Raw genomic sequence first — 25,635 nt, forward strand, 5'->3', positions numbered from 1 at the left:
GCTATGAGTCGGAATTGACTCAACAGCAAACAGCAACAACATATGCCAGGCCAGGAGCCCTGGTGGCAGAACGGTAAAGCACTCAGCTGTTAACCAAAAGGTTGGCAGTTTGAACCCACCCAGCACCTCTGCAGGAGAAAGACCTGACAATCTGTTCCATAAAGGTGACATCCAAGAAAATGCTAGGAGGGAAGTTCTGCTCTGTCACATGGGGTTGCTATGAGTCGGAATCAATTTGACAGCACCCAACAACAACAATAATAATGTTGTGCTTTAGGTATAGAAACTCACTTAGTCTTAACAGTAACTATGAGATAGGTATTGTTGTTATTCCTGTTTCATACACATGAGAAAACTGAGGCACAGAGAGGTAATGTGCTAGTAAACGATGGAGCAGGGATTCCAATCCAGGCAGTTTGGTTTCATAGTCTACTCTCTTAACCTGTTGTTATTGAGTCGATTCCAACGCATAGTGACCCTGTATTATGGGGAACAGCATCAACAAGATATTGTAACTGATTAAAATGTAGGAGATTTACTAAATTCAACACGTTTATTAGCTCTGTAGTAATAGCTGTACTTGAAAATAATTAGAATAGGATATGGTACATCTTCGGTACTTAGATTACTGAGTGAAGAAAGTTGTTTAGTAACTCAGAGGTTTCAAAATATACTCATTTGTACTACTTTGTTTAGTCTTAGTTTATTCTCACTGTAACCCATTTTACAAATGAAGAAACACTAAGCTTAAGTGACTGATGCCTGGTCACAAAGCTAATGATTAGGAAGCCAAAACATAGGCCTAGATTTTCTGGTTCCAAGTATCACATTATTCATTCCTGAGTAATAGATGCAGCCCATGCCAAACTTCTGATTTCCTTAGGAAAGCAGTACATCTAGTTAAGTGCACGTGGAGGGCCTCCAGTGTGCTAGCCATGGTGCCAGCACCAAGTGTTCATTCCCTAGAGAAACTCTTGGTCTTAGAGGGGAGTTAGTCTGCACTAATTGCTGTAGAGACACAGACGAGAGACATGTATGAAACACTAGAAAAACTGAGGCACGGCTGTGTATTAATTCAGTGCCAAGGTGTGTCATATAAATAGTAGGTGTTTTAGGAAGTCAAAATAAGAAAAGGTATGCCTTGCCAAGATTCTACCAATATTAGTTTTTCTATATGGATATCATTTTTTGTTTTACTTTTTCACAAAATGTGTGTTTCCAAGTTCTAGCTTAGTATCATGTGTTTTAAGGTAAAGATTTTCTTATACATATATACATTGGTATATATATTCTTTACTTAACTGAAGAATTTACTTTATACAATTTTGTTCTTCAACAGATGAAATGCACAATTTAACCTGCCAAGTGGTAAAACTAACTGGAATAGGAGAAGTGGATTTTTTGACATTTGATCCTATAGCTAAAATGGCAAAAACTGTTAAATATGATGTACAAGCTGTAGCTATCATTATAGTAGTACTGAAACTTCTCTTTTTATTGGATGACAATTTAGAATGGTAAGTGTATGTCTTAATTTTATGAAAAGTAGCATTGTACTGATCTTAGTTTTAAAAAGCTAAGGGGAAAAAAAAAAAGAATTGTATTGCTTTTTCCTAATTGTTAGAAGTTAAAGTCCTAAAGAAGCATTTAACTATTTATATATGTCTTTAGGCTCTAGGAGCCCTCGTGGTACAGCAGTTAAGAGCTTGGCTGCTACCAAAAGATAGGCAGTTCGAATGCACCAGCTGCTCCTTGGAAACCCTTGAAGCAGTTCTACTCTGTTCTACAGGATTGCTATGAGTCCTATGAGTCGGAATCGACTCGACGGCAACAGATTTTAGGCTCTTGGCACTGTGTGTCTCTCAATGATTATTTTAGAAGGTAAAAGAATCTTATAATGTTACCTCCCAAATGCCAACAAAGAATGGCAATATTCATAGCATCTTCCTCCTTGTTTCAGTGATTACTTTGTCATTAAAATCTGGTATCAGTTTCAAGTACAATTCTATGCCTTTCTTTCAGAAGAATTCAAAATTTAGCTTTCCAAATAAGGGATTTCTAAATAAATTAACTTGTTTATTGTTATCTGCAGGTCTTTATCTAATCTTGCTGAAAAACATAACGAAAAGAACAAAGAAGGTACTTAATTTTTCATCAAATTTAAAATGATTGTAATGATGGATTAAAAGATAGGAGTAAATGTAGGGGAAAAAAAACTTTGAAAAATATACACACATATAAAATTGTATTCCTTGTACGTTGTACCAGGATTATATTTTCATATAATGATCTAATTATGTCTCTGAACTACTAAACAAATTGTTGCAGCCACCATGTCAACTCCATCTCATTGAGGGTCTTCCTCTTTTGCACTGACCCCCTACTCTACCAAGCATCATGTCCTTCTCCAGGGCTGGTCCCTCCTGATAACATGTCCAAAGTATGTGAGACGAAGTCTCTCCATCCTTGCTTCTAATGAGCATTCTGGTTTTACTTCTTCCAAAACAGATTTGTTTGTTCTTCTGGCAGTCCATCGTATATTCAGTATTCTTTGCTAGCCTTGTAATTCAAATACATCAGTTCTTCTTTGGTCTTCTTTATTCATTGTCCAGCTTTTGCATGCATATAAGGCAACTGAAAATACCGAGGCCTGGGTCAGGCACACCTTAGTCCTCATCTTTACTTTATAACATTTTAAAGTGGTCTTTTGCAGGAGATTTGCCCAATGCAGTATATCATGTGATTTCTTGACTGCTGCTTCCTTGGGCATTAATTGTGGATCCAGGTAAAACGAAATCCTTGACAACTTCAGTATTTTCTCCATGATATTGTTTATTGGTCCAGTTGTGAGGATTTTTGTTTTCTTTATGTTGAAGTGTAATCCATACTGAAGGCTATAGTCTCTGATCTTGATCAACAAGTTCTTCAAGTCTTCTTTACTTTCAGTAACCAAAGTTGTGTCATCTGCATATCACAGGTTGTTAACCAGTCTTCCTCCAGTGCTGATGCCCCATTCTTCTTCATATAGTCCAGCTTCTTACATTATTCGCTCAGCATACAGATTGAATAAGTATGGTGAAAGGATACAGCCCTGATACACACCTAGATTGAAAGAACCAGAACAGTCAGAATGAAAATAATGAGAATGCTGACACATTATGAAAAATGTAACCAGTACCTTTGAACAATATGTGTAGAAATTGTTAAATGGGAACCAGATTTTCTGTGTAAACTTTCACTAAAAACACAAGAAGATATTATTTTAAAAATATATGTCTTTAGTGTCTAACCTAGTGACTGGCCTAAGAGCAACTCCATAAAGTTTAGTAAATATGTAAATTCTTAAATTCAATTCCACCTTCTAAATTATTCTAACTAGTTCACTGGTTTTAGGAGCTTGGATTTAATAATAGTAATCAGTTTGTGTGTTTTTTCCAGAATATATGCAAAATAAAATTGTTCTTTCTGCACATGGTTCTGTATCTCCTGCATACAGTGGAAGGTTGAACTGGATGTCTGCTAATGTCCCTTCTAATACTAAAAAGTCAGAGTAGACTGTGTAGACAATTAGAATAAACAAAGTACTTTGACATATTGTCTTCTCTGTGATCCTCAGAGTAAGTCTATGCTGTCAGCAGGGCAAAGATCATTGTCTCCATTCTCTGCTTCCCCTCCTTTCCGCCTTCCCCTGCTGCCCCCACATTACTGACGAGGTTTAAAGAAGTTGTGACTTACTCAGGGTTACCAAACTGAATTGTTTATAGTTTTTCTCTATCCTTATAGTTCTTTTGGTAGTTTTCTTTTCTCTGTGGCTGTGTGGCGTACAAGGTTATATTGGATTGATTGATGATTATATTGGCCAGTTGAGCAGATTTTTATTTAGTCATTGAAAGGTACTGTATTCATTAGGGTATGTAAAAAATTTAGCCTTTCATTTAATCATCTTCTTCCTATCAGCCTTCCTTTCTTCTGACTCCCTCACTCTGTAATCCTCCTCTCTGCTTTACCTTTTCATTTTCCTTTTTTACCTCCCTGTTCTTCCCACCTCCCCGTATGGAATGAATAAAAGAGTAAATTATTATACTTACGACATTCAATTCTGTTGCCCCTCTAACCTCCACATCTTGAACACACACTCACTCCAACTGTCTAGTGCAGTCTACTTTTTTACTTACCTAGATTTTTGGGGTTAGGATTATAAAGAACAGGAATAGGGTTAGTGAAACTGGAATTCTGGAGTCAGCTGTTATAGTACTGTTCACACATTTATCAGTCGTTTGTTCCTTGGTTTATGTATTTATCAAGCATATTGGAGCACCACCATATGCCAAGCACTGTGCTAGGCGCTGGGTTTGGGAGGAGGAGACCTGATTGTGTAGTGACAAGGAAAATGTGTCTTCTCCTCTCAAGGATGGTATAATCAAGCCTAGGGGAAACAGACATATAAAAAGATTATTTCCGTATAATCTAATTAGAGCCATAATGTAGACAGGAACACGGAGGAGGGAGTGATGGATTGCTTGGGAGAGTCATGTCAGAGTATGGAGACAATTACTTTACCCATCATTTCCAAGAGCTATTATATACATGTTTAGCTACATCGGTGAATGAAGATGCAAATGAACAATGTATATTGTGATAATTTAGTGTATTTGGTTAATATTCATGGATTTCATTTCTTTCAGATAACCCATGGTTTGATTTCAGAAAGTGGTACCAAGTAATGAAGAGAACTGTTGATGAGAAAAAACAAAAATGGGAAGAAGCCAGAGCCAAGTATGTTCTCTCTTCTGGTTTTGTATTCATCTACTTTTTCCAAGTCTGTTACATCACTTTTGAAAGCTGAAGTTTCATCAGTATAGACTCATCAACATTGTGACTTATTGCTAGAAATATTAACCATACATTATAATTAACTTTTTTTTTTTTTAACATTACTATTAACTACAGATTTTATTTGCATCTTACCAGTGTTTCCATTAATGTCTTCTTTCTGTTCCAGGATCTAATCCAGGGTACCACATTGTATTTAGTAATTAACTTTTTATAATTTTCATGAGTCTCGTCTGTATTTCCAATACTCCTCCCCCTTCCCATTTTGCAAAGTTGGTTATTTTCTGTCTATGCTTCCCAGTATTACGAAGATTATAAATATCAGCCTGTGACATATGTAATATATGAGAATGTTCCCCCAAAATAAAGATCCCTATGAAAATCAAAAGAAAGTGAACAGAGAGCATATTTAATTCAGTCAGTCTCACTGTTGCACTTTTTTGAACTCTCATTCTGATTTAGGCCTGTCATGGTAGAGTAGAAAGAGCATAGCTTGAGAGACAGACAGGGCTAGGTTTGAGTCAGATTGCATAACTAGCTGTGTAACCTTGGGCAAGTTACTTAACCTCTTAGCCTCAGTTCACTGAAATTTAGTTCGTTCATAAATTTTCAGAGACACCATCTCATACAGTATAGGGTACATTGCTATTGCTCTCTGCTTTCTATTCTTAGAACTTTGAGTCTCTGTGAGACTTTGAAGAAAAGTTTAACATCTCTGTATTTTTATGTAAATTTTCAATAGTACTAATTTGACCAGATTTCTTATATCCTTTGAGAAAAATCAAGGTTCTTTAAATTAGTTAAAATGATAATTTGGTCACCTGCAGCTTCTTCCTTGGTGAAATAGAGATAATAATGCCAACTCATATGCTCTTCTAATTAAGAACTAATTTTCAAGTTTCAGAGGTGGAACTAGATGATTTTTCCCTTAAATTTAAGAGAGCTCCTAAATAGAGAAACAGACTCAAAGGGTGGATAAAGCTCTATGGGGAAGAAGATCCTTGCAAAAAGGGAGAAGAGAACCAGTTTCTCACTATTCGGGATTGGCCCACAATGATAATGGAGAAATGGGTGAGAGGGGAACTTATTCTGACAGCCTGTGGATCCCCAGGAAATTAGGGCCTTCCTCTTCCTTGTCGGAGGAGGAATGGCTCTTGAGTCAGCCAGTCTCAGTGGGTACAAGAGCAGCAACAAGAACAAAAGTTTGCTCTGTTGTCTTAGGTTATCTTGGTGAAGCAGCCACTGGGCTTTCATTTTTATAGTGCCAGCTGGGGTTAGTTCTGACTGATATTGAGAGGTCAGGTGTTCAGGGGCCACACTACCCAGGCTTCTCAGTGGCTAGCTAAGCATTCATTAGCCCAAACCAGGCACCTACTCAGACTTCGAAATAGCTATTAGAGCCCAAATTCAGATTGGAATGTTAAAATTAATTGTTCATCTAAGGCTTACTGACTTTTAGCTACCTTAGGGGAGAATTTAATGACCAAAAAAGTTAAGTCTAGTTACAAAATGGCATTTTGCAGGGAGACAGGAGGCCCCAGGGAAGGAATTGCGCAGGGAATCCATTACCGGGATCTTACTTCATAGGGTATGTGCTAAGGGCTAAGTGAGATAACATACAAATCACCACTAACTTGTGCTTGGGCACGAAGCCCCAGCGCATGCTGATTATCTCTCTCTCCCACCCTATTCACCTGTATTTTTGACGTAAATTTCTAATTTTTCTCTTTGTTCTTGTGGATATCACCTTCCATGTTTGTATCTAGACTATATAAAAACTATATATGGTATCTAGATTGTATATAAAATATATATCATTTGTTATCTAGACTATCTAAAGAATTCTCATACAATAAGAAAACAATCCAGTTTTAAAAATGGATGAAAGATTTGAATTGACACTTCACCAAGGAAATACATAAACCAAAAACCCATTGCCATCGAGTCACAGTGACCTTACAGGACAGAGTAGAACTGTCCTGTCGAGTTTCCAAGAAGCACCTGGTGGATTTGAACTGCTGACCTTTTGGTTAGCAGCTGTAGCACTTAACCACTACACCACCAGGGTTCCTGGCAAATAATCACATAAACAGATGTTCGGCATCATTAATCAGTAGGGAAATGCAAATTAAAATCACAATGAATATCACTGCATACCAATTAGAGTGGCTAAAAAAAAAAAAAAAAAACTAATCATACCAAGTGTGGGAATGCAGAATGAGACAGCCATTTTGGAAAGTTTGGCAGCTTCTTATAAATTTAAACACAGTTATCATACTAGTACTTTTCACTTCTAGATATTTAGTGAAATGAAAACTCCACCTAAAAATCTGTATGTAAATGTTTATACTGGTTTTATTAATAAGTACCAAAAACAGGCAACAACCCAGAGGTTCTTCAGCTGGTGAATGGATCAACAGACTGAGGTACAGCCATGCAATGGAACACCATTCAGCAATACAAAAGACCAACCATCTGATACAGCCAGCAGTATCGTGACTCAAATGCATTATGCTATATGAAAGACTCAAAAGGCTATACATACTATATGATTTCATTTATGTGATATTCCAGAAAAGGCTAAACTATAGGGACAGAAAATAGATCATTGGTTGCCAGGATTTGGGGATGTGGTGAGGGCGTGACCATCAAGGAGCATGGAGAATTTTTTGAAATGATGGAACTATTCTGTATATTAATCATGGTGTTGATTAACTATGGGTTTGTGAAAACTTGTAGAACTGTACACTGAAAAAGGTGAATTTTGCTATATGTAAATTATACCTCAATTTTCAAAAGTACGGAAACGAATCGTATAGTGACTGGAGGGCAGCATACGGATAATTTACAACATAACATAGGGACTTGGTGGCACGTCTCTGTTTTTGTAGCTTTATGTAATGACAAGAGGTAAGCTGAAGAGAGGTAGAGTAAATCTTTGAAGAAGCTTCAGTTTCAGAAGTGGCATCCGAACAGTTAGTTTTATCGTTTCAGATCACCTTCACCATTCTCTATAGGGTCCCTATGAATCAGAATTGACTTGACGGCGACTGGTTTTACCATCCTCTGGGCATATAACCCAAGGAAATAATAATCCCTCATTGATTATAGCATAATTGCTACCTGTGTAAGGAGCCCTGGTGGCACAGTAGTTAAGCACTCGACTGCTAACCAAAAGGTTGGCGGTTTGAACCCACCAGTGGCTCTGTGGGAGAAAGATGTGGCAGTCTGCTTCTGGGGGGATTACAGCCTTGGAAACCTTATGGGGCAGTTCTGCCTTATCCTATAGGGTCTCTATGAGTTGGATTTGACTCGACAGCAATGGGGTTTTTTTTATATGCCGGGATTGGAATTAGACTTTTTAGTTTAGGGAACTTCTTTATTGTTTTAGATTTTTTATCATGAGTATGTTGTTAATTTTATAATTTAAGAAATCGTATCATAAAAAAGCTATCTTCAAGAATCGCAGACTCATTCACACAAAATTGAACAAGTTCCCTGATGTGGTGTAAATGTGCTATGGTTCACTAACCTTTAGTTCACATGTAATTTTCAGGAAGACCATCTCCCGTATAACATTGATTACATTTCTAGTGATGAGAGAAATTTCATTTCAGTTTTTAACATTTTAAATCATCATGAGCATCCAAAATAAAAAGTTAACTCCTTTTTTATATGAACTGATTTGAGCAGATGTTTTTTAAATCCTTGGGAAAAATTCTTCAAATTGGTTTAAGTGATAATTTGCTATGATAATATTACTAAAATGTTTACTTTTTATCTGCATTTTCTTTCCCAGCTTTAAGAAGAAATGATAAAAAAAATTACCAATTATAGAACATTATCAATTTAAAAATAAGAATGTTTATATTGCTGGCTTTCTAATCTTTATCATCTTCTTCTCTAGAAAGTCCACAAATATTTCTTGAGTACCTGCTAGCCAAGCATTTTGTCAAGCACTGATAATAATTACTTCTAACAATCGTATAGAATTTAAAGACCTTTTTACATACATTGTTGTCTATTCCTCACAACAATCTTGTGTTAAGTTGGAGACATGTTTAGAGATGTTAAATTCATTTGTTCATTTATTTCCATTCATTCTTCAACAAATGTTTAAGTGAGCCCCTACTATGTACCAGTCACAGCCGACACTGGGCTATAAAGAAGACTGGGGCATAGTCTCTGCCTCTGAGAACCTCCATAGTTTGTCGAGTTATTAGTCACTCAAGGCCATACCACTAGGAAGTGGCAGAGCCAGGTCCTCTGATTCAGGGTTTTTCCCCATGTACCACAGCACTTCTCAAAATAAGAAAAGGGCCAGAAACCAAGCCGTTAATATTTTTTTTAATTAATACTTTTTTTTAAGAGTAGTTTTAGGTTTACAGAAAAAAAGAACATAAAATACAGAGTTGCTTTATACTCCTTCTCTCCTTGCCTGCAGTTTCCCATTATTAACATCTTACATTCGTGCAGTTCATTTGTTAAAATTGATGAACCAATATTGATACAGTGTTCTTAACTAAAGTTCATAGTTTAGCTAGAGTTCACTCTTTGTGTTGTACAGTTCTATCGGTTTTGACAAATGTGTAATGTCAAGTGTCCACCATTACAGTATCTTACAGAGTGGTGTCATTGCCCTAAAAATTCCGTGTCCCATCTGTTCATCCCACCTCTTCTATCCCCCTGTATTTGTTTTTTACTATAAATTACGGAAGCCCCCTATTTTAGGGAACTAAAAGGTAATGAAAATGAGTCTAAAAGTGAACACTGGATGTTATCTTACTCCCAGAGCAGCAGCGCCTGCTTGGCAAAGACTAGCAATGACCAAATTCTAGCTTTATGCTGGAATCTAGAGCTAGGACGAGAAATACAACATGTCACTTACCTTTGGCCTGGTCATGCCAAATCTAGATGACTCTTGGTCTTTGCAACCTGGAGAGGGTAACCCACGGGGCCAGGTCAATCCAGGATCTCCATTTTATAGTGGCAATCCCTGGCTGGCATTCTCTAGGCAAGAATCGTTTGGGACTATTAGAACCATGTCATGCTGGAATCTAGATTTCTCTACTTCATTCCTATCCAGAATAGGATAGATTTCAAGGGGTTCAGTACCAGAGAGACATTCATCTAATTGTTTGTAAGAGTTACCAGAATCAGAAGTACTACTAACTTAGTCCTCAGCAAAAGGGCAGTTGGAGCAAAGACAAGGAGGAACAATTGTTCCCTGAGTAGCTTAACTTTATAAGAATGAGCACTTTTAACTTAGTACTGAAGTCACTTCAGCCAAAGATTAGACAGACCCATAAAACAAAACGAAACTTAATGGGCACACAAACCCAGGGGCAAGGACGAGAAGGCAGGAAGAGACTGGAAAGCTGATAATGAGGAACCCAAGGTGGAGAAGGGGAGAGTGCTGATGCTTTGTGGGGTTGGCAGCCAATGTCACAAAACAGTATTTGTATTAATTGTTTAATTGCTCTGTAAACCTTCATCTAAAGCACAATTTAAAAAAAAAAAAAAAGAATGAGTAGCAAGGGAATTTTATGGTGAGGGAAACCATCTCCCTGTTTCTTGTATAATTAATAGTTTCTTCAGGAACTTCTGTGATTCGGGAGGCTTTTGGGAGAGGCACCTCATTCTATTCGTCTGCACTCTCATTCAGCGCTACTTGCTTACTTCTAGACTTAAGCTCTACCCACATGTGTCAATAAATGACTCTAAGCCAGAGCTTTTACAATATCAGGAATTCACATACTGCTTCAGAGACACTGTTCTCTGAAATGCATTTAAGCTCATTTCTTCTCCATCCTGCTCCAACTTTTCTTGTATAGGTACATATGGAAAAGTGAAAAGCCAGTCTACCACTCATCCATCGATAAGTCAGTGGTATACAAAAGAAGAGGTGAGTTAAGTTTTTCTTGTTAATGCCAAGTAACAAAACAGCTGTAGAAAAGCTAAATATCTTGACTTGAAAAGTGAATAATGTTTCTTACTTCAACAAATATTCCAGGGCTCATATACATCCAAAGGAGCGTCATCTCTTTCAAGACATCTCCACACAGATTCTTCTATTTATTTCAGTAACATGCCGTTATTCAAAATAGAGCTTAAGTTCTCATCAAAATCAAAAATCCTATTTCTGTGACTTTTGGAACTCTTTGGAGAATTGCCTTTAGATGGTCTTGTCCATTCTTTTAACTATTCCCAGTGGCTACAAATGTTTTGATTTGCCGGGTCTTATGTTTAATTACCAGACGTTATTGAAGCCAGGTGTCTTGAATAAAATTGATGACATGAGGAAAGTACTTTTTGTGTTCAACAGTGATAAGTAGCTTCAAAGTGGTTTTCTTGACTGGTTCATAAAATGGACTAACCCCTTATTTCACTCAAAGTAAAATCCAAGTCCTGACAGTGGCCAACAAGGCCCTACAAGATCTGCTTCCCTTATTGCACCCCAGTTATGTTGACCTTTTTGCAGTTCCTCATGCACCCTCATAGACGTCAGGCACACTCCTGCCTGTGGCCTGTGTACTGGCTGTTCCTGCCAACTTAAATGATTCCCCTCTCTCTATCTCTCTCTCTTAGCCTGCCCGGCTAATCCACTCATCTTCAAGCTTTACTCAAATATCACCTTTTTCATGAGGCTAACCCTAACCCTGCTCCGACCTACCCTCTTCCCTGTCCCAGCACTTCTGATCTCCCAGTCCCCCCTTCTTTTTTATTTCATCGTGGTAAAATATGTATAACCAAAAAATTGCCATTTTAACCATGCGTAAGCGTACAGTTCAGCGACATTAATTGCATTCACCATGTTGTGCAACCACCACCACTATATCCAAATGGTTTTCAAACAGAAACTCAATCTCCATGAAGCAGTAACTCCCCATCTTCCCCCCCTTGCTGCTTGGTAACCACGAATAAACTTGGATCTCTAGGCATATGCCTCCTCTAGATATTTCATATAAGTAGGATTATACATAGTATCTTCATACTGTCTTCAGGGTTCATCCATGTTGTATCATGTATCAGAACTTCATTTCTGAATTATGAATTTTATTAATATGAATATGAATGTTATGATTAATATTCCATTATATGGGTGTACCACTTTTTGTTTATTCATCTGTTGATGGATATTTGGATTCTCTCCGCTTTTTGGCTATTGTGTATAATGATGCAGTGAACATTGGTATACAAGTATCTTTTTGAGTCTCTGCTCTAAAGTCTTTTGGGTGCATACCTACCCATGAGTGGAATTGCGGGTCATAAGTTTTGGGATGGTAATTCTGTGTTTAACTTTTTGAGGAATCTCAGAAGGGTTTTCCATAGTAGCTGCACCATTTTACATTCTCATCAGCAGTGGGTGAGAGTTCCAGTTTCTCCACATCCTGATCAAAACTTGTTGTTTCCTGTTTTTCTGGTAATAGCCATCCTATTGTGTGATATCTAATCAGCGATACCTCATTGTGGTGTTGATTTGCATTTCTTTAATGACTAATGATGTCAAACATCTTTTTACGTGCTTATTAGGCATTTGCATGTCTCCTTTGGCAAAATGTATATTCAGGTCCTTTTCCCAGTTTTTTAATTGGGTTGTGTGTTTTTTTGTTGTTGTGTAAGAGTTCTTTATATATTCTGCTTATTTAACCCTTATCAGATATATGATTTCCAAATATTTTCTCCCATTTTGTAAATTTTCTCTTCACTTTCTTGATAAAGTCCTTTGATGCAAAAAAAGTTTTAAATTTTCATGAAGTCCAGTTTTTTGTCTTTTATTGCTCATGCTTTTTGATGTCACATCTAAGAATCCATTGCCACAAACAAGGTCTTGAAGTTTTATCCCTATGCTTTCTTCTAAGAGTATTATTATTTTAGTCCTTATATTTAGGTCCTTGATGTATCTTGAGTTAATTTTCTTATATGGTATTAAGTAGAGGTCCAACTTTATTCTTTCACACGTGTAGATCCAGCTGTCCCAGCACCGTTTGTTGAAGAGACCATTCTTTCCCCTTTGAATGGACTTGGCACCCTTGTCAAAAATCATTTGACCATAATGTATGGGTGTATTTCCAGACTTTCAATTCTATTCCTTTGGACTGTATGTCTATCCTTATATTAGTACCAGATTGTTTTGATTACTGTGGCTTTACAGTACATTTTTAAATCAGGAGTTGTGAGTTCCCCTACTTTGTTTTTCTTTTTCAAGGTTGTTTTGGCTCTTCAGAGCCCCTTGCAATTATTTGAGGATCCGCTTTTCCATTTCTGCAAAAAAGTTGACTCTTTCTTTCTTTCTGTTAGGCCTGCTTTATTCTTTACATGCTTTCATTATTATAATCACTAGTTCATCTTTCCTACTCTAGACTCTTAGCTCTTTGAGGGCGGAGATCGTGACTAATACAGGATTGTATTTCGGTGCCAAGTACAATATCTGGTACATAGTAGATAGCAAATGTTTGTTTTTTACAATGAATGAATGAACAAATAAATATTAATTTTGTCATATTTATTTTAAAATAAGTCTGTTTATGTCATACTTTGTGATTTAACATTAATTTTTATTTTATTCCTTTTTTTCTCCATTTCCAGAAATGGTAGTGAGTCTACAGAAACAATTTAGCACACTGGTTGATTCAACACCAACTGTTGGAAAAAAAAGCCCTTCAAGTTTTCAGTTCAGCTGGTCTGAAGAAGACACTGATAGAACTTGTTTCCATGGACATAGCCTCCAGGGAATCCTGAAAAAGAAAGACCAGTCTCTGACAACCAAGAATTCACTGTATTGGCTTAGTACACAGAAATTCTGTAAAAGGTACACAGTGCTCTTAGTAATCAAAAGATATAAGACATGGTGCAATCCCCAGTTTGGCCTGAAATAGTGTTCTTTTCTAATTAAAAAAAAGTTAAAATAGTTGACTATAATAAGAGCCAGATAGATTATTTGTTGGAATGAGAAAATGGTGAGCTTAAAATCAAGATAATGAGAATTATAAATTGAATCTTGCACAAGAATTTTCGGAAGCCTGCAAAAAAAAATCAAGAAAGCTGTTGTAGCACAATTATCACAAACCTGTTCTTCCTGGCTAAATTAACCTGCACTGAAACAGCCAAAACAACAGAAGTATAAACGAATGCGGATCAGGAGAGCATACTGTATCTTCTCATGTATTTTTCTGAATAAGTTACTTATATCATGCCCCTTTCCCTCTTACTACTGCCTCATGTACTTACTAAAAATAAGGATATTCGCCTAGGTTACCACAGTGGTGGTTGCTGTTGTTAGGTGCTGTTGAGTCGATTAGGACCCACAGCAGCCCTGCGTACAACAGAACAAAACACTGCCTGGTCCTGCGCCATCCTCACAGTTGTTGCTATGTTTGAGCCCGTTCTTGTAGCCACTATGTCAGTCCATCTCACTGAGGGTCTTCTTCATTCAAAGGAAATAGAGATATTAGTTTGAGCTTGATAGTGATATCTTGTGTAAATACTTAAATAAATTTTAATAGTCGTCTTAAAAATAGAGTTGACTTCCCACATATAAATGCAATCAGATCAATGAGAATAATGAAAAAAATTTAAGAGACTCATTTCTAAAATAGTACCTATCCTGTATCTATGGGGAAACCCTGGTGGTGTAGTGGTTAAGAGCTACAGCTGCTAACCAAAAGAGGTTGGCAGTTCAAATCCACGAGGCGCTCCTTGGAAACTGTCTGGGGCAGTTCTACTCTGTGCTATAGGGTCACTATGAGTCGGAATTGACTTGATGACAATGGGTAGGTGGTAGGTATATCTATGGACTAAGGCATATTGGCAAATATGAATAAAAAATTCCCTGGTAAAGACCAGAAAGTAATACAAAAAATGAAGAATCCTAGTTTTAATTTACAAGTCTACCACAGAAGAGAAGTTATCAGAGAATCAGGTGCATGAGTGAAACATACAGTATAATTTTATACAGAGTAGGTGTGTCTTCTGGACTAATTACCACTGAGATTGTATTTTAGTTCAGTTGCTTAGTTATTGCTTTGATTTTTTTTTTTTTCCCCTTTCTCAACCCTCTGCATTCCCTGTTCAGATTCTTTCCTCTTAGCTACTAGGCATGTAAAGACTAGGAAACAAAGCTTACTTTTATGATTATTGAGTTTGGAGAAAGTGAGATTAAAGATAGGAAACCAGAGGGAATTAATCTGCGTGGGACATAGCAAAAACCCCAGAGTGACCAAAAAGTAAAATACATGCAAGCTTTTGACTTGGGTCAGATTTAATGATCGGCCCTTCAGCAGACGAGCTTCACTGCCTTCTCACACTTCTTCCTTAGTGGTAGGTTGCTTCCTTATTTTCTCTCTGTCATCTTAATGAAGAGCTTTATATTCCCTATAAAAGGTATATGTTGGAATAATACAGTGTAAGTTATTGTTTAGGTAATCTATTTTATATGACTCAGAAAATTTCATCAGGTAGTGGGTGGTGAAGAACGTGGTACTTCCCAAAGTACAAATTTTGCTTTTTCTTTAATTACACTGAAATTCAAATCAAAAGAGTATTTTTTGGGCACTTGAAAGTAAATGCCTGTCTTAAATCCTAGGTGGATCCCAAGATAAATCCCGAAGTTTTGTTTTTTTCCTGAGCCTAGGTGGAGAGAAGAGGTCTGTTAGGAGAGTGTGTCTTTTTTCCTCCATGTCTTCTGTAGTGTCTTAGCAATAGCTGTAGAGAGGAGCACAAGGATTAAAAACTACGGGACAGTTAGAGAAAATTCTTTCAACTTGACTATATATTTGAATTTTTTTCATAATGTAAGGGGAAAAAAGCTAAAGCAGTTCAGGCTATGCCGTAAAATTCCTTTCTTTCTCGCCTATTTTAATTTTTAGCTCAGTTGTATATAATACTAGTGAAAAGGCCATTGAGTAAAGCTGGTATTACAACTTTGAAGTCACTTCATCACTCGGTTTCTTTATATTTAAAATAAAAAGATTCATCTAATATTCTTTCCTCCCTAACATTCTGAGTAATCTGTATGGGCAAAATAAGTCTCACTGTGACTTTATATTTTTATAGTAACTCACATCCCCATATTGGCTTAGAAATTGTCTATGGGGAAATTTTCCATAGTAGTTAAGAGGACTTGCTAGAGAATCAGGCTGTTATATCCCAGCTCTGCTACTTGCTAATGGTGGCCAAGTTACCTACCATCTCTGCAGTTTTCTTGCCCCGGTTATAAAGGTAGGGATAATACTGATCTTTTGCTCTGCTCAAAACCTTGAGTGACTCCTACCTCATTCAGAGTAAAATCCAAAGGCCCTGTGATGTCTGCAAGCCCCTACTTGATCTGTCCCTCTGCCACTTCCCTGACCTCATCTGCTACTGCCTGTATCTGTGCCCACTCCCTCTGTTCACACTGGCCTCCTAGCTGTTCCTTAAACTTGCCAAACACAGTCCTGATTCAGACCTTTGCACATGTTGTGCCTTCTGCCTGCCCCACCCCCACCCTCTGTATATCCACATGGGCTCACTACTTTCAGGCTCTTGCTCAAATTTCACTTTCTCAGAGAGGCCTTCCTTAGCCACCCTGTCTAAAATAGCACCACCCCTCCTCTACACACAACCTGTCACTTGCCATCCCCCTCGCCTGTCTTATTTTTCCTTACAGCTCTTACTGCTATTGGATGTATTATATACTTATTTGTCTACTTCCCCACACCAGAATATAAAGGCCTTGAGTGCAGGAACTCAGTCTCTTTTATTTAATGTCAAATCCCAGAGGCTAGAACAGGGCCTAGCACATAGTAGGTGCTTACCAAGTATTTGTTAAATGAATGAATGAATGGAAAATAAAGCCTTCCCCCAAAGAGTTCTTATGAGAATTTAATGATATTTGGTGTCTATGAGTCGGAATCGACTCAACGGCAGTGGGTTTGGTTTTTTTTTTTTTTGGTCAAACAGGAAGAACTCAATAAATAATCACTATGATCATTATTAGGAGCCCTGGTAGCGCAGTAGTTAAGCACTCGGCTGCAAACCAAAAGATGAGCAGTTCAAACTCACCAGCTGCTCCTCAGGAGAAAGATGTGGCAGTCTGCTTCCATAAAGATTACAGCCTTGGAAATCCTGTGGGGCAGTTCTACTCTGTCCTGACCTGAACTAGTCACAGCAGGATAACAGGCAATAACAAATTCTATATTATACTTGGTTTTATCTCATAATTTTAGCATAGTTTTCTGAGTTTATGATAAAGAATGTAACCCACTGTAAGATAGGGGTTCGACTTAGAAATAAAGTTCTTACTCTATCAAATAGTTTGGGACCATGTATTTTAAAAGAATCCCAATATTAAAAAAAGAAAGCCATTTTAAAATTTGATGTTTGTAACTACTTCTTTGTAGATTAGGATTTTCTTAATATTCTCAGCAATAAATTTGATGCTAGGCTATTATGACTGTGACGTCATCAGTAACTCCTGTTTAAATGTTCGTTGCCAAACATTTATTACCAAGCTAATGTTAAAATTTATCAATTTTTACTAATAAGATGTTTTTAGCTAGTTTTTTTTGTTGTTATTTTACTAAGGGGGAAAAAAATTAAAAATCACAGTTATGGGAAGCCCTGATATTCTGAGGCCTCTGATGAGTTTTTTTATCCTTGTATCACTGAGCTGTTCCCTACAGCCCGTTTCTGTATCTGTTTTTATCCTTCTGATATCAAATTAGAGTTTTCCTTATGGTCCCTAGGTAAGAGAAACCATAATTTAACCCTCTTTGAGATAACATTTTAACTTGAAATTTGTCTGAAAGAAGCCCTATTTGTATAGATAGCAGAAATTTTTAAAAAATCAGAAAAAAGAAAAGCAGGAGGCCACTTGTTTATGAGAGTTTCTGTAAATGGCTTGTATTTGACGTCTGTTAAACCAGTCACTGAACATTTTAGTATTGGCTTTATTGTATATTATTAAAATAGCCTTAAGATTTTAAGTGAAAACAACCAAACATTTTTAAGGGCCTGTAGAGGAAGCGAACATTTTATGAGTCTGTTAAGTGCTACGGCTGCTAACCAAAAGGTCAGCAGTTCAAATCCACCGGGCCCTCTTTGGAAACTCTATGGGGCAGTTCTACTCTGTCCTATAGGTTCACTAGGAGCCAGAATTGACTCGATGGCAATGGGTTTGGGTTTGGTTTTTGGTTTTCTGTGTACCAAGTATTGGGTTAAGTGCTTAATATACATAATCCTTTTATCAACTCTATAAACCTGTTGTCATCATATCATTTCATATGTGTCTTAGTTATCTAGTGCTGCTATAAGACAAATACCACAAGTGGGTGGCTTTAACAAACTTATTTTCTCACAGTTTAGGAGGCTAGAAGTCTTAATTCAGGGCACTGGCCCTAGGGGAAGTCTTCTCTCTCTGGGGCAAGGCCCTTGTCGCTCTTCAGCTTGTTTCTTGGTTCCCTGGAGATCTCATGTGGCCTGGTATCTGTCTTCCCCCGTCTGTGCTTTCTTGCTGCTTGCTTAATCTGCTCTCTCATATCTCAAAGAGATTGGTTTAAAGCACACCTTATACTAATACTGCCTCATTAACATAACAAAGAAAACCCATTCCCAAATGGGATTATAACCACAGCTATAGTAGGATTTGCAGCACAGATTTTGGGGGGACACAATTCAAACCATAACAATCTATAAATATTTTTTAAACCAAACCATAATACCATTTATTTTACCAAAAACAACAAAAAAAACTGATAATTCCGTAATATTATCAAACTTATTGTCAATTTTTACATTTTCCAATTGTCAGCTAATTTTTTTAAGTGTGTTTGACATAGAATCCAAATAAGGCTCTTATATTGCAGGTGGTTGATATATCCCTTAAGTATGTTTTAATCCATCAATTCCTCCTCTTTGTCTCTTATTTTCATTCTCTTTTAATTTACTTGTAGAGTAAGCCAGGTCATTTGTCCTGTGTAGTTTTTTTATAGTGTGGATTTTACTGGTTACAGCCTTAGGATATTTAATAAGTTCCTCCGTCCCTGTATTGCCGGTATCTTGGTAAAGACAGAGATTTGATCAGATTCAGGTTCCACTATCTTAAAACAGGTACTTTGTAAACTCTGCTTTCTACACTACATGTAGGAGTGCAAGCCTAAGTATGAAGTCTGCTGTTTTAGTTTGAGTGGGGATTATTTGTCGTCTTTTGTTTGTTTTAAAAATACTTCCAGAATCCCTCCCTTACCTTGTATCATGGCCACAGATGGTGCTAAAAAAATTTTTTTCCTTTGTAAAATTAAAGAGTTTTAACAAATTATTCTAAATGTTCTTCTAGTTCAGAGTACTAGTTTAAACCTAACCATGTATGTTTGTTAAGTTGTTAAGTTTGGGGTTGTTCAAGGTATATATGCATACATTTCTAAATTGCCATTTAAAGATAACTTAGCCCTTTTTCTTCTTCTTCTAGCTACTGTAAACATGTGACAACCTATGAAGAATCGAATTATTCTCTGAGTTATCAATTTATACTAAATCTTTTTTCCTTCCTCCTAAGAATAAAGACGTCCTTTCTCCATGAAGAAGTGAGCTTAGTTGAAAAGAAACTTTTTAAAACAAAATACAGTAAAACAAAAAAGAAATCTTCAAGATCCAGAAAAGTGAGAAGATATTGAGGAAAATGAAAGAAACCTTCTTGAAAAAATATTTTAATAGTGACAATAATGTCAAATTGGAATATAAAATCCTACAAAATTGTGGAAATAGGATTTTATCACACATACATATGGTACCATGTATATGTGTATATGTATATATGCGATACATATATACATGCATATATGTGCATATATATTGGAAAACAGGTGAACTTTGATTTATTTTTTAAATTATGAATGTTCTTTGAATAATTTAAAACAATAAGTTATATATAAATAAAAAAAATAGTATCTGTAAATTTGTATTCATTGTATTTTAAAGGTAAATTTGCTTTTTAAACTAGATCACTTCCTTACTCCTTCTATCCCAAAGTAAATCCCCAATGGATCAAAGATCTAAACATTATAAACTTTTATGTGTATATATATATACACACACACACACACACACACACACACACACACACATACAGAAAACAGGTATGGCCTTGAGAATGGGAAAGGACATTCTAAAATGCCTCAAACCCAGAAACTAAAAGGAAAAGATTGATAATGTGATTACAAAGACAAAAGACAAACTGGGAAAAATATTTGTAGCATATAATGGACAAAGGATTAGTTTATTTAATATAAAGAATTTGCTCTTGTACATAATAGGAAAAAGACAAGCTGAGCAACGGATACGAAAAGATAGTTCTCTTAAAACACACACACAAAGACTCCTGAGACCAGAAGAACTAGATGGTGCCCGGCTACCGATTCCAACATTTCTGATCAGGACCACGATAGATAGATCCTGATAGAAAGGGATAAAAATACGGAACACAACTTCAAATTCCAAAAACTCCAGACTTACTGACCCACTGAGAAAGGAGGAATCCCTGAGACTATTACCCTGAGACATTTTTTAAGCCTTGAACCAAAATATATCCCTCAAGTCATCTTTTACCTAAATAGCAAGTTAGCCCATAAAGCAATGAGTATCACCCTTGAGTACCGCACTGTTTTAAAAAACCATCTATATGAGACTAAATGGTCAACAAATGCTCTAAAGCATAGATGAGAAGGTTGGGGGGCTCTGATACTAGGTTAGTGGGGACAGAGTAACTAGAACAAAAATAATGAAAATGTGGGTACAATGTGACGAACATAACCAGTATCACTGAATAGTATGTGTAGAAGTTGTTGATGAGAACCTGTTTTGCTGCATATACTTTCACTGAAAATATAATAAAATATTATTTAAAAAAAAAAACAAAGGCTAAGCAAAAAAACAGGGTAGGGTACTCACTCATATTAAAGAAATGCAAATTAAATAAGGAGCTACTATTACCCACATTTTAGATTGGCACAGACTATAAAGGTTTATAATACCTGGAGGATATTGGAAAATTGAGCATTCTTGTTCACAGTTCATCTATTTGTGCAGCAACTATTTATTGTGCATCTACTTTGTTCCAGGCACATTCTAGACATGCGATACATCATCGAACAAAGTCCTTGCGCTTAAGGATCTTTTTGCTTTTTTTTTTTAATTCTCATAAAAAATATAGATTGTACATGTGCCAATTCAACATTTTTCACTTACACAGTTCACTGAGATCAATTACCTCAATCATGTTGTACAACCGTCACCAGTGTCCTTTGCCAAATTGTCTGTCCTCATATTCAAAAAATCAATGCTTCCTAAACCATGATTTCTCCCATTTCCTCTCCCTCCCACCCCTGGTAACCACTATTGAACTGTGATCTCTCTATATTTACCTATTTTATGTACTTCATATTAGTGAGATTATACAATATTTGTCCTTTTGCGATTGACGTATTTTACTGAGTATAATATTTTCAAGGTTCATCCATGTTGTGGCATATATCAGGACTTCATTTCTCTTTATGGCAGAATAATACTCTATCGTATGCATGTACCATATTATGTTTATCCATTCATCTGTTGATGGGTATTTGGATTGTTTCTATGTTTTGGCTGTTGTGAAAAATGCTGTAGTGAACATTGGTGTACATGCGTCTATTCATGTCACTACTTTCAAGTCTCTAGGGTATATACATGAATGGAATTGCTGGGTCATATGGTAGCTTTATATTTAGCTTTTTGAGGAACCACCAAACTGCCCTCTATAGCGGCTGGTACCATTTTGCATTCCCACCACCAATGAATGAAGGTTCCAATTTCTGCACATCCTCACCAACATTTGTCCGTGTTTTTCATCTTAGCCATCCCAGTGGTAGTAAAGTGGTATCATTATGGTTTTGATTTGCATCTCCTCAACTTGACGGCACTGGGTTCAGGGTTCTAATGGCTAATGGGAGCCCTGGTGGTACAGTGGTTAACAGCTGTGGCGAACTACAGCTGCTAACCAAAAGGTTGGCAGTTTGAATCCACCCAGCGCTCCTTGGAAACCCTATGGGGCATTTCTACTCTGTCCTATAGGGTTGTTATGAGTTGGAATTGACTCAACGGCAACAAGTTTGGTTTTCTTTTTGGAATGGCTAATGATGTTGAGCATCTTTTCATGTGTTTTTGGCCATTTGAATATCCCATCTGGTGAAATATCTAGTCGGATCCTTTGCCCATTTTTCTATTGGGCTGTTTGTCTTTTTCTTACTAAGTTTTATGAGTTCTTTATATATTCCGGTTATTAAACTCTAATTGGACATATAAAAAACAAAAACCAAACCCACTGCCATCGAGTCAATTCCGACTCATGGCGATCCTACAGAACAGAGTAGAACTGCCCCATAGAGTTTCCAAGTAGCGCCTGGTGGATTGAAACTGCCAACCTCTTGGTTAGCAGCCGTAGCACTTAACTGCTATGCCACCAGGCTTTCCATTGGACATACAGTTCCCAAAAATTTTCTCCCAGTCTCTAGGTTGTCTTTTTACTTTGTTGGCAAAGTCCTTTGATGTACAGAAGTTTTTTATTTTGATGATATCCCATTTATCTTGTCTTTTGTTGCTTATGCTTTCAGTGTATATCTAAGAATCCATTATTGAAGACTAAGTCTCAAAGCATTACTGCTACGTTTTCTTCTAAGAGTTTCATGGTTCTAGGTCATACATTTAGGTCTTTGATCCATTTTGAGTTATTTTTGTATATGGTGTGAGGTAGGGATCTAACGTCATTCTTTTGCATATGGAAATCCAGTTGTCCCAGCACCATCTATTAAAGAGACTGTTCTTTTTCCATTTGATAGCTTTAGCATCCTTATCAAAGATTAATTAATTACAGATGTGTATGCTTAACTCTGGACTCAATTCTATTCCATTGGTGTATATGTCTATCATTACACCAGTACCAGACTCTTTTGATTACTGTAGCTTTATAATATGTTTTGAGATCATCTGCCCTTAAGGATCTTATATTCTAATTGGGCAGGGGCAGAGAGTAAACATATATAATGTTTGGAGTAGTGAAATGCAATGAAGAAAAAGCAAGGTAAGGGATAAGTGATAGGGTGGGCCGTTGTATAGAGTGGTCAAGGAGAGACCCTCTGGGGAGGTGACATTTGAGCAGAGACCAACTTACATGAAGTGCAGTAGAGGGGGCAAGCCATGTAGTTATCCAGGGGAGGATCATTCCAGGCAGAGGAAAGAAGTGTACAGGCTCTGAGGTAGGAGATTGTTGATGAACTCAAAGCATAGTTCTGGGTGGCTGCAGCGTTGTGGTTGAATGGCATAGTGGTAGCAGATGGGGTGGAAGAGGTTGCTTAGAAGGCCGTGGTAAGGGGTTTGGATGTATCCCAAGTATGTAATGAGAAGCCCTTGGAAAATTTTGAGCAAAAGAGTGTAATGATCCAGCTTATGCCATAAAAGGATCACTTTGACTATGGTGAACAGAGGGGTTATGGGCAGAAGTAGGCTATTTTAGAGACTGTTATACTGGCTCAGGCAAGAGAGAGTGATTTGGAGTGGGGAGATTGTCATGGAGGTGTTAAAAAGGAATTAGATCCCAGATACAGGTTAAGTATGGAGTGAATAAGTGTTTGACGATGGGTTGATTGTGAGGTGTGAGAGCCATACAATGAAATGTGTAAAGGACTGAACTACTGACTGTCACAACACCCCTCTTCAGGAGAGAATTTCGGGGAGTGCCCTGGTGGTACAATAGTTAAGAGCTTGGCTGCTAATCAAAAGGTCTGCAGTCGAATCCACCAGCCACTCCTTGGAAACCATATGGGGCAGTTCTACTCTGTCCTATAGGGTCACTAAGTCGGAGTCACTCAGTGGCAATGGGTTTGGTTTGGTTTTGGTTTATAGGGTCACTATGAGTCGGAATTGGCTCGATGGCAATGTATTTTTTATATAGGAAGTATGTCTTTTATAACTCAAAAAAATTGCTTTCTAAAATTTTGAACTAAAAAAATTCATTTGAATATGAATTTTGTAGAACCAACATGATTTGAAGTGCTGAGGCACTTCTGTTGAATAAAAAGTTGCTAACGAATTCCACACTTAAAAATAGTGAGACATAGAGAGCTCAAAGCTATGAAAAGTTTTGGGACACCCACCAATAAGAAATAAGATTAACAGGGAAGAAGAGAAGTGAAAAATAAGGTTTTGCCAAACCTTACAAATTACATTTAAGCATAATGAATAAGTGTTATTTTCCAAGAGTCTGTGTTTTCACATCTGAAAACTATTCCTCCATAGGAAAAGCCTATCGGTCTGTCTACTGGCAAAAAGACGAGGAAAGAAGCGGCAGTAATAGCGTGTATTAAGCACCCACTGTGTATAAGAGACTGTACTAAGTGGTGTATCTCATTCAGCCTTCTCAGAAGCTCTGTGAGGACCGTACTGCCATCCCCCGATGTAACAGATGAGGAACTAAGGTTCAGAGATGTTAAGTAGCCTGTCCAACGGCACACAGCTAGTATGTGGCTGAGCTGGGATTTGAGCCCAGGTCCTGGACTCCAAATTGCATTTAAAAAATCATAATCTACCATAGACTTCCTATTGTTTTAGCAGTCTGTATGTTTTCCTTTCATTGGCATCCTCAAGATAAAGGAAGGCTTGTGGATATTTTCACAAATTAAATGCAATAAAAATTTCTTGATTGTCTTATTACACTGGCTCTCAAAATGTGGTCCCCGAACCAGCAACATCGATACCACCTGGGAACTTGTTAGAAATGCAAATTCTGTGTGAGGCTCAATGAGCTCTTCTGGTGATTCTGAGCCATGCTAAAGCATGCGAACCACTGATTTATCATGTCAAAAAAGGCTCAAAAATAGGTGACATGATACATGAAGTAAGGAATGCTTTCAGGCTACAATGAACAGAATCCCTACTAAATCAGGGGTGTTTTTTCGTTACATAATGAAAAGTCTGGAGGTAATTGATGCCACCTTTGGTTCAGTGGCTCAATAGTGTTATCAAGGGCCGAAACACTTTATGATTTTGCTGCACTGCTGTCTTCAGCATGGTGGCTTTTTTTTTTTTTTTTTAACTCTATAGCTTGCTACTTCATGGTCAAAGATGGGTTCCGTAATTCCACACAACCAAATTCAAGGTAGGAAGAGGGGGCTGTGACTAAAGACTTTCTCAAGAGTTATTTTTGTCTGGCAAGAAAATATTTTCTTAACCACCGATGAGTAATGAGCTCCTTTAAAAAAAATCATCTATATGAGAACAAATGGTCAAAAACTACAGCAAAGATGAGAAGGTAAGAGGGCAGGGAAACTAGAGCACTGGAAATGGTATAACCAGAACAAAATGAATGAGAATGATGACACATTGTGGAAAATGTAACCAATATGACTGAATAATTTACATAGAAATCGTTAAATGGGAACCTAATTTACTGTGTAAACTTTCACCTTAAAATATTTTTAAAAAAGGGAAGAAAATATCTTGTAACCATCCCCCCCAGTTTCCTTTATATTCATCGCCCAGAATGATGTCATTTGTCCACCCTTCAGCCATTAACTGGTCAAAAGGAACAGGATTACCATGACTGGTTTAGATTATCATCATGCATCCCTACCCTCCTAGGATTAAGAATCTTTATCTAATACTTGAACAAAATTGTTGCTGTTAGTTGCTGTCACGTCGCCTCTGGTTCGTAGAAACCCCGTGTATAACAGAACAGAATGTTGCCTAGTCCTGCCGCATCTTCATGATCCGTGTTACGTTTGAGTCCATTGTTGCTGC

The 25,635-nt window shown here is 37.1% G+C and overlaps 1 protein-coding gene across 5 annotated transcripts in view; it reads left to right on the top strand.

The window, feature by feature from the left end:
* The window catches only part of TAF1B (TATA-box binding protein associated factor, RNA polymerase I subunit B), a 77,244-nt gene extending 52,381 nt beyond the window's left edge, over positions 1-24,863 (top strand). The window contains exons 9-14 of one of the 5 annotated variants that reach the window (XM_023550421.2): positions 1,340-1,517; positions 2,093-2,139; positions 4,686-4,776; positions 10,668-10,738; positions 13,423-13,645; positions 19,280-24,858. In XM_023550421.2, coding sequence (XP_023406189.1) covers positions 1,340-1,517; positions 2,093-2,139; positions 4,686-4,776; positions 10,668-10,738; positions 13,423-13,645; positions 19,280-19,484 — 815 coding nt within the window. In that variant the 3' untranslated portion in view covers positions 19,485-24,858. Of the gene's footprint in view, positions 1-1,339; positions 1,518-2,092; positions 2,140-4,685; positions 4,777-10,667; positions 10,739-13,422; positions 13,646-19,279 lie in introns of all 5 variants that reach the window. The other 4 variants (XM_010591908.3, XM_003411881.4, XM_064295022.1 and 1 more) reach the window with 4 other exon arrangements.
* The last annotated feature ends 772 nt before the right edge of the window (positions 24,864-25,635 follow it).

Source organism: Loxodonta africana, chromosome 12, assembly GCF_030014295.1.
Source record: "Loxodonta africana isolate mLoxAfr1 chromosome 12, mLoxAfr1.hap2, whole genome shotgun sequence".
NCBI lineage: Eukaryota > Metazoa > Chordata > Mammalia > Proboscidea > Elephantidae > Loxodonta > Loxodonta africana.